This window comes from Quercus robur, chromosome 4 (assembly GCF_932294415.1).
Source record: "Quercus robur chromosome 4, dhQueRobu3.1, whole genome shotgun sequence".
In the NCBI taxonomy this organism is placed as follows: Eukaryota; Viridiplantae; Streptophyta; class Magnoliopsida; order Fagales; family Fagaceae; genus Quercus; species Quercus robur.
The window spans coordinates 1,503,598-1,514,026 of NC_065537.1; the positions used below are offsets into that span (position 1 = coordinate 1,503,598).

The 10,429-nt window shown below is 35.6% G+C and overlaps 1 protein-coding gene and 1 long non-coding RNA gene across 2 annotated transcripts; both read left to right on the plus strand.

The window, feature by feature from the left end:
• Positions 1-800: 800 nt before the first annotated feature.
• On the plus strand, positions 801-2,041 carry LOC126724589 (probable receptor-like protein kinase At5g38990). Its single transcript, XM_050429070.1, has 4 exons — positions 801-825; positions 929-1,641; positions 1,755-1,858; positions 1,963-2,041. Exons 1-4 carry the CDS (start codon positions 801-803, stop codon positions 2,039-2,041), a joined length of 921 nt encoding a protein of 306 aa, XP_050285027.1.
• Positions 2,042-2,498: 457 nt separating this feature from the next.
• Positions 2,499-4,276, plus strand: LOC126720303 (uncharacterized). The gene is made up of 2 exons (XR_007653337.1): positions 2,499-2,755; positions 2,876-4,276. It is a non-coding gene; the product is annotated as an uncharacterized LOC126720303 (long non-coding RNA).
• The last annotated feature ends 6,153 nt before the right edge of the window (positions 4,277-10,429 follow it).

The following is a 10,429-nucleotide window of genomic DNA, read 5'->3' on the forward strand; positions in this document are numbered from 1 at the left end:
AAACCCAAACCAGAGTGTCCAGCTACCTCGCCACCATTGCCAAAAAAAAACCCATAAAAAAGGGCCATAGCCGTAAAGTCCTCTGCCCCTTCAAAGAGTTACCGCCACCCATGAGCTCACCAAATGTCGATTGAAGCTCCACTTTTACCCAACCCGATTCATATTAAAATCATACAAACCGTCACAACCTAACCCATATAAGAAGCCCAGGAACCTTTTGCCCGACCCCAATAAAACCCCAACACAGCCCATTAAAAACTTAACCTGACTAAGTCAAACTAAAAAATACCCACAAATGTTTTGTTTGAAAGCCCACAACCTAACCAGCAAAGCCCTTTAAGTATCTTTGAACTTTAGCTATGCCAACCCACCAACCCCATGATTGGTTCAGAGCACCTCAGTCAGCCAGCCAGCCAGCAGTTCAAGCTCAAGTTCTTGTTCCATTTATTATTAGGCTTGCCACCTTAGCATGTTGTGGTATTTTTAGTGATAAATGATGAGTTATAGAGTAAAGAGTGATAATTTTTGAGTGATGAGTGTGCATTTTTTGAAATCCGAACAGCCCCTCAAAGTCAGAGTTTTGACAAATAGAGCTACTAAACGCACATTGTCACTACTGAAAAACTGTTTAGCGCAAGGAAACTACCGCTTCTGGAAAGTGAACTTGGCCCTTGGTCTAGTCAGTAAAGCGGAAAGGAAAGCGAAAGTCCATGAGAAAGTATCTTCGTTGAAGCTTCCAAATTTTTCATATGTAATTTTTTCGCTCTCAATCTCCCAAAATTTTTCTGTCCAATATCAGTATGAGGAAGCACCAAGTTGATTCAGGTAAGTTTCAAAGAATTTTGAGTCAGACAAGAAAATTGTAGTGACTGAATACTATATAATTTCAACTTTAAACATTTATGTATTTCATAATTTTTGGTTGCAGAATTTGTTGCCAACAACTCGCACCGTGGTAGTACAGTAAGGGAAGGAAGAAGTGAATCACTAGCAGAGTACTCTGTTTTCCCATCAGTCAACTCAGAGTCCGGCAGTTTTAGTTTAATAAGGAATGGAACAAATCCGGACTCCCCTATTTCCATTCCATCAATCTTTCCAGCCATTAACACAGATAGTGAAAATGATGGTAGTTCAGAATCCATCGAAACATCTCCAAGATTCTCTCATAATTCCAATTCCATAGTTTCATTATTTCCACCAGCCAGGTCTGCTACAGACAGTCCTGAAAATTATGAGATAATAATTACAAGTTTTTCCATTCCATTAATATTCCCACCCACCATTTCTGAAACTGAGACCAATGATAGTTGTTCAGATTCTAACCAATCACCTCGGGCACAATTCTCTTATTCGTCACTATTCCCACCAGCCAGGTCGGAAACAGACAGCAATAGCTCCAAAAATGATGAAATAATCCTTAGTCAAATCTTGCCCACCCCAAACTTGAGGATCTTCAGTTTTACAGAATTAAAGGTTGCAACCAAGAATTTTAGTCCTGATACAGTACTTGGTGAGGGAGGATTTGGGCAGGTTTTTAAGGGTTGGCTCAAGGATAAGGGGCAATCCAAGAGTGGAAATAGGATGGTAATTGCTGTCAAAAAATTGAACCCCGAGAGCTTGAAAGGATTTCGGGAGTGGCAGGTAATTCTACCAAACTTGTTAGCGAATAATATATAGTTGTGAAGTTCATGTGTTTTGAATTCCTTTAGTCCTTTCGGTTGCGCTTTTACTGTGCTTCTTGTGAACCCATTTAGGCCTCTCAGTTACACTTTTACTGTGCTTCTTGTTGCTATATTCATCATTGCTTGTTTCCTTTTACTGTACCCTACTCCACTTCTAGAAAAAGATCAAGCAAAAGGTAATTGGACAGGAAAGGTAGTTGCAAATAGTATAAACCACTTTCAATTGTAGTCATGTAAGATCTTATTCACGATTTCTCTTTCTTGTTTGGGTTAATTGCAGCTATACACCCAAAATTATAAGCTCATTGCAATGTTTATCATCATTTTTTGTTTTTCTTGCAATCGACACCCTGATTTGAGATCAATTTGTAATGTTCACTACGCTATTTAAAATTAGTGGGCTGATTTCAAAGATTTGAGATTTAGAGCGGACATTGCGAACAATCCCATATTTTGTAATGATAACTATAATGAACCCTTTGATATATTATATCCAAAAGAAACCTTTGGATATGTTATTTTGCTGTGTCACTGTAAACAATTGCAGAGAAAAAAAAGAGAGGAAACAATATATTTAGTTGTGATTTGGTTTACTTTGGCTGAACTGCGGCTTCCTCATTGCTACTAAGTTCGGGGTACACAATACTATTCTGGTTAGAATGATTAGTGCAAATGGTGCCTAACATAACTAGTTTTAGTGGAGACCAAAGCTTTATAGACAATTAATTACCTAATGCTGTGAATGCTTGCTCTGTATTAAATTAAGCCACAGTTCTCTTTTTTCTAAACCACATCAGAGCTCCCCTCCCCCCCCAACACACACACACAGATGCATTATTTGGAGTTTGGTTAGATGTTTCACTAATTTGCTTTTTAACATTACATTCAAACCATTTTAAATATGTATGCTTATCTCAGTGCTAATTTATTGGTGCAGTCAGAGGTGAATTTCTTGGGAAGGCTCTCTCATCCTAAACTAATCAAGCTGTTAGGCTACTGCAGGGAGGACAGAGAGTTACTCCTCATTTATGAATTCATGCAGAAAGGCAGCCTAGAAAACCATTTGTTTGGAAGTAAGAGCTTAAAACATAGTTGAATTCTATTACTCTCCATATGTGCAGGGAATGTGCTGTGAATGTGATTCAAATGTAAACGTTCATTTGGTTTACCATACACATCTTTTATTTATGCAGGGGGGTCAGTTGTTCGGCCATTTCCATGGGATATACGGCTTAAGATTGCAATTGGAGCAGCTCGGGGCCTGGCATTTTTGCACACATGTGATGAGCAAATTATTTATGGAGATTTCAAGGCCTCCAATATACTGCTGGATGGGGTAAATTTCTATTGAAAAGTGAATAACTATCAAACTACAAGAGGTACACTAAGGAATGATATATTGCTACTGTCCCTAGCCCATTGATTATTATATCATCTTTTCATCTTGTTCACATTTCCAACTTTTATGCACACCCATTTTCCCTTTGTGAATCCACGTCTCAAAATGGATCCACCACGTCATGGAATTAAAAAGTTTAAAAATTCCTTGGTCACAAAAAGAATGTCTCACAAATAAAGTTTGAACTTGTTTAACTTTTGGTTTTATTGCAATCCTATACTGCCAAGATATCAGACTTTGGCTTCGCGAAGTTGGGTCCATCAGCTAGTCATGCAAATGTGATAACACGAGTAATTGACACGTATGGTTATGCAGCTCCAGAGTATTTTGCCACAGGTATTATTTCTACCAAAACTTTTGGACTTCTGGTGCTCTTAAGGCCAAATGAGGGTGAGGCCTAAGCTTGACCTAAATTTTGGAAAACTTCGGCTACTTAACCTTGAATGTTTTAAAAGCTGTGCCATGACAATATGTTATGCTGATTATACAGGGCATCTGTACGTCAAGAGCGACGTGTATAGTTTTGGTGTTGTTTTAGTTGAGATACTAACAGGTTTACGGGTACTTGATACAAATCGTCCAAGAGGGAAACATTATCTGGTTAATTGGATCAAACCATACCTATCAGAAATAAGAAAGTTGAAACAAATCATGGACTCCCGATTGGGGGGAAAATATCCATCCAAGGCTGCATTCCATATATCTCAGCTTGCTCTAAAGTTCCTTGCAGCTGAACCTAAGCTCTGACCATCAATGAAAGAAGTTTTAGAAAAATTGGAATGGTTTGAAGCTGCCAATGAAAGACCAAGGGAGCCTAGAAATCATGCTAGTCATCCTATGGTTCATCGACAAGGCCAGCAGCCTTTGCACCATCGTTCTCCACTTCATCCTAGACTGGATGGAAATCCAGCCTACCAAAATTCCTCCCAAGTAAGGTGACTTTGATACATCTGCTACATGCAAGCATAATTCTTCACTTGTATGCTGATTGTTACTCATGAACAACAACAATTCCCACTTTATTTTTTAATTTTGATTAATGTGATCTTTTGTAAGTTACAATGAGTATTATTATTTTACTGGTGACTTGTATGTACTGAATGAGTATTTAGCAGTAGGACTGTTATTATCTAGAAGGTCTGGTGAGTTGTGCTTAACAGCTTAAGGATGTGTTACAAAGTTATTAGTTTTGTTCCTGAAGCCTGCATATTATATATTGGGATCCATTAGTGTTGGAATGGCTTGAATTGTCAAATTGGTGGCTTGACATTAGCCAACAAATCATTAAATGACATTAGGCCAACATCAAAATTTGTTGTTCCCGAAGCCTGCTCAATTTTGTTAATTTTCATGCATCATCAGGCCAACATCAAAATTCTTTTTGTAAATGCCAAAATACCTTTTCAAAGAACCAGGGTTTTTTTTTTTCAATGCAACGTTTGATTTGAGAACCATAAATTTTAAGCCTCTTACAAGAAATCTCTTTTAGAGATTATCAATCTATTCATCAAGCATGTGGCTCCTCTAAAAATAGCTTCATCAATAGTTTAAAATCTTTTACCAAAAATCATTCTATTCCATCTAAATTTTTTATGAGAAGCTTAAAAGTATGATTATATAACCAATCAAAAGAGAGAAATAAAAATGCATTGCTGCATGTGGATAAGATTCATTTTCCCATAAAAAAAACATCTTCTTGAAAAAAGAAAAAAGATAGGCCTGCTAACAAACAACTAAAATTTTCATACCACTAGTAGCTGCTGGTCATTTTTTGTCGTGTATGACTATGAAGTCAATGTGCGTTCACTGCATTGTTGATCACGCAAAATTTTGAGCATGTATATTTGAAGTTTGAACTAGCCAATAAAGCATGCTATTCAATTTCAGGTAGACACTCTGGTAGTTGATAGCTAGTGTTGCTTCTTTACCTTCTAAAAGGAGCTGAAACACACTGCTCGTGTGTGGAGGGGGACGTACTTAGACTCTCTCTGAGATTTGGGAATTGGTGGTCAATGCCAAGATGTGAAGTCCTCTTCAAAGGATAGGTTGCTGCTTTTGGTTCTTTCTTCTCTTCCTAGGGAGAGCTCAAAAGGTTCAGCACATTACTACTCTCTACTTCAAGAATTTTAAATTTTCCTGTGGTGAGACAATGGTGCCAGAGGCAGAGTGGGGAGAAACTGACTAAATTTTTGTCTGGTGCTTGTTCAATGATAGATCAAGGCCAATCTTAAGTCAATCTCATGTGATTGCCAGAAATTACTAATTTGCTTTTTAAAGCAGGAGATGCTCTGTGATTGTTAGGTTTGTTTAATTGATTTGTGTTTGTTGGTATAAAATTTGGACATGTAATCATAAATGATTTTTAAATCTTCTTCAACTCTTACTGCAGTTTTCAGACAAAAATGTGAAAAATATTGAGGCCTCCGACAATAGTATACAACCCAAATGAACCTCCTACAATCAAAACTTCCAGCAAGCTAAATTACATCCCAGAGCTGTATTGCTGTCTGTCCTGCTAGCCATGTTCTGTTTACTTCAACTTCGGAAGCAATGAACAGAATGGTGCCTGGAGTTCCAATTTCAGCTCCTAGACTTGCCAGAAAACATATCTTTTATGCAATTTATAGTATCTCAGTTGTGACCATGAGTTTGTGATGCCTGTAGAACTTCACCATTTTTCATGTGAGTTCGCTCAGATGTCATGTGAAATGTTCCTAAATTTGTACCCTTTATTTTGGCTACTTTTCCAATGGTATTGAGTATTTTGCTTACTTCTAGTAATTTTGTCCGTTGTTTAAGGATTCTATGCTGTGCTCATCACCATCACCACATGATTTGGATCTGAAATCCTCCATGGTTTCACTAATGTAGCACTTTCTCTATCTTCTACAAACTCATTAAAAATGAAGCTGAAATCTGCTGCTACGACCTGGAAGGAGTTAACGGTATGGGTAAAAGCTTTAAATAAATTATGTTAGAGCATTATTTCAAAAGAAAATCCAACAAATTTCAGGTATCTTCATTTTATTTTTATATCTATATTTCCAACTAATTGACCTCATTTAACATCTCTTATGCTTTATCGAAAAAATTATTGAAAAGATATCAGATACCAAATTAAATCGCACACGATTATTTATTTCTAATAATCCTATTGGAGTAGGTTCTCTTGCCAATGCCATAGAATCATTTTAAGATATTGAGTCAAATGATATTTGAATGGTAGGGATTCATGGCCTTAGGGAATAGGCATGACTACAGTTAGATCAGAAAAAAAAAAAAAAAAAAATATATATATATATATATATATATATATATATATATTAGGAAAGTCTTCCATTCAAGTAAAAGACCATAAAAGTCTTCCATTTAGAAGGATGATCTTACCTAAAAGGCTGCCCATACAAGAAGACCATCTTCCACCACCGGTTGTCCAACAATGAATGAAAAGCGTAACTAATAAGGGCATTTAATAACATATCGAATGACTGTTACCAACAACAACATGCCTATTAAATCAAAAGACATTTTAGTAAGAGCAATAAATGATAAGTATCGTCCAGAGCTAGCATTCAATGCCAACATTTATGGAGGAATAACGGCCAAGCAACAAATGAATAACCATTGCCAAATTAAATGGCCAACCGTTACGCCAATCATATAAATGTACAACATTAATTGACAGATAGCCAATAGTTAGAAGATACAACTATAAAAGGCAACACATCTCCACAGATAGATGAGACACATAGACTGCTTTTAACCCTTGGAAGTTATTACATTAACTCTCTCAAGCCATTACCTCTTTAAGTGAACGCATCTATTACACAAGTAATTTAGCTAGAGAGTTCCATTTTCTCACAGCTAAAAACATTCTAAAACCCCCCATTGTAAAATATATTAAATGGAACCCTTCTCATCTTCCCTTTGTCACTTTAAATACGAATGGAAGCACTCAAGACAACCTGGGCAAAGTGGGGGCTGGAGGAGTTTTCCTATAAACTTGGGTATCACTTCTAATAATGTTGCAGAACTTTGGGTGGTTAGACATGGTCTTCACATGGCTTGGGAGTTGGGTTTCAGATTTATTTGTTTGGAAACAGATTATACTCTTGTTATTCATCTACCAACTTCTCAATCCAATCCTATTGTTGGAATGTCTATGACTGTTTTTTATGTGGGACCTTCTAGGGAGACAATGGGATATTAAGCTGCAACACATCTACCACGAAGCTAATGGGGCTGCAGATCTTTTAGCTAAGAGAGGAAAAGACCAAGCAGAAAGAATAAGAGAATATGCTCAGAGCCTATCTTTTGTTAATTAGCATGCAATTATGTTTGATTGGATGGGTTAGGGTGTAGATAGACTTTGGCCATCTTCTGCTGTAGATAATCCTATGGCACTGCACCTCTTTTGTTATAAATATCCTTGGTTTGTATTTTGTTAAATCTATATAAACCTCTCCTATTTTATCTAAAAATGAAGAAAAAGAAAAGCATGAGATTAATGATGAGATATACAAACCCATTCTCTTAATGCCATTCAGAAAAAAAAAAAGTACCAACTCCAATTAGAGCTGTCCTCTATCTCTGCACCTTGCTCACATTATCTTTAAAATTTTCTTCATGTTTAGCAAATACTACCCCAAACTCTCTCTCTTGTTTAGATACTTCTGATTGACTCACTTTGTAAAAAATTGGTAAACCCAACGGGCCATTTTTCCTACACTCAAGAATTCTTACAAGTTCATCCAAGCACCAAGTAGAAGATGCGTGGTTTTTAGAGAATGTAATAATAGAAATCATTGACAACTCAATGGTGTCGATACCTCCTTGCTCGCACCTCGCGATGATGACGATGAGTTCGGCTGTGACCACCCTAAATGGAGATGCGTGCATAATTGGAACGTGAGACTACAATGCTACACTAGGTGCCACATTGTGAGAGACCGGGAATTGGACCTTTCAAAAAGAGACTCTTGGAATCTCTTTTGGGGAAATTTTTTCTGGAGTCGCCACTTTTTAAATTTATACAAAAAAAGAAAAACTAAAAGACAAATGAATAATTTTGCATTGCAAATTGAATGAAATTAAATTTTATAGCAATTACATCATTTTGAATCCTAGTTACAATCTAAGGAAGTACAAGACATTTTTGTCCTCGCTACAATCTAAAGAAAGTAAAAACATTGAATAAAACACTTGTTAAGAACCTGAGATCTAGATTCGTGGAAGGAAGAGATAAAATTTTTAATTAAAAAAATCCATTCATAATCCATCATAGAGAATTAGTAAAGTAAATGTTTATGAACCTGTCAAAGAGCTCAGAAACCTCTGTAATGTCCAAATTGACGTAAACTTTAGTTGCACTTGTGGTGTTAAGATTCAGTTTGCCTTATTAAAAAAACCATAAAACACATTGAAGAATTTGTTATACACATTTTTTTTATTATTATATAAAAAGTGTTATATATACATATACTGCCTATCTTTCAGTACCTTGGAATGCTTTTACAGTTGTTGAAGTAACAATAATTATATAAGGACCTTCATCTTCTTTGAAGTCATTTTCAGTAATTGTTTCAACACTTTCATCCCACAATGATATTTTTAGCTCTTTGTCCCTAATGGTACATTATAGCATTCAAAAGACATTAAAATGTGAGATTTGCTAGCATTCATGATTAAATACAGTAGTTAAAAACAATCCTAGTGTTAATAATTAAAAGAGTGAAAAACTTGAATAAGCAATTCACCTCTATATTTACACAACCATGTAAAGTAAAAGGGAACACATAGGAAGCCTAAAAGGAGAAAGAAGTTACTTCAAACAAACAAATTTAATTGAATAATAGAACCATAGTAAACTCATACTTAACAGATAAATGTGTTGAATAAGCGATCACATAAAGGAATTGGGAACATTATTAAATAATTTTCACAGATTTGATACTTAATAGCATGGTTTCATGGTAGGCCTGCCAAAATCACATGCCATAACCAATACCTATTGTAGCATTGAGTCCAATATTACTGAAACCATCTCCATTAAATAGTTTGAAAGATTTCAAAATATGCAATTTGAAATTCAAGTATAACTTTTATGATGGGTGCAATGTGCATCTCATGTTCAATTTTTAAATAGAATTATATTCAGTGCAACCCTCTCTAAACTCCATTTAGAAATGGTACCTAGTGAACTTAACAGTGTGTGCAAGACTGGAAGGTCTTAACCCAACCCGGCTTCCCATCCATACTATAAAATTAATAATAATTATTGAATGTTACTGAAATAAAACTTAACATTTATATTCGATTAATTATAATAGAGTTGAACTCTATAACCATAAATGTGCAACACAGCCAGGTTCAAAAGTCCAATCTGGTCATTAGTGTTCAAAATGAGATAGAAGTACTTTTCAAGTAGATATTTATAGTTCAAATATTAAAAAGGATAGTTTTTCATATAAATAGGGTGGTGGGCTCAAACCCAGTTGGAAGGAAGATGAATAGAAATAAAAGTGCATGGGTTCAAACACATTCATATATTTCTTTTATCATTTAATTTTGTCAGAATAGCAAACAGAGTCACATGAAGTAACAAAAGAATTATTTTGAGGTAAATGGGAGTAAAATGAAATGTTCCTTACTCAGGTAGTAGAATTTGGAGATTTCTTATATTTGTAGAGCCGTTGTGAAAGTGAACACACTCAACCCTTCACTAACTTCACTCCATACCCTCCACAATCCATCAGCTTCTTAGTCTCAAGACTCAGGTAAATTTTCTTCATTTTTCATCTATTTTTTTCTCTATTTGGGAATATGATTTTTTCCCTTTAATTTATGTACATCTCTCTGATATTTAGTTTTTTCTTTTTTTCTTTTTTTGGGTGTTCTCAAGTCTCAACCCTTCACTGACTTCACTCCATACCCTCCACAATCCAAACCCCAACTGTTGCCGCCGCCTCCTCATCAACACACTCACGGCTTCGCCTCACTGTCCACCATGGGTTAAGGCTTCTCATGTTGACGGATTAGCTTCTTAGTCTCAAGACTCAGGTAAATTTTCTTCCTTTTTCATCTATCTTTTTCTCTATTTGAGAATATGATTTTTTCCCTTTAAATTTATGTACATCTCTCTGATATTTAGTTTTTTCTTTTTTTCTTTTTTTGGGTGTTTTCATTTGGTTATTCACAAAAACGAAGGAATAGGAGTAATCAAACCTTTCGTTTTGCAGAGTAGGACCTTTAAAATTGTGAAGAAAAGTACAATTGAGATATTCTTTTGACACCGAGATATTCTTTTGAAATTCCATAGCATTAATTGAAGAAGAGGGGGGCTGTATAG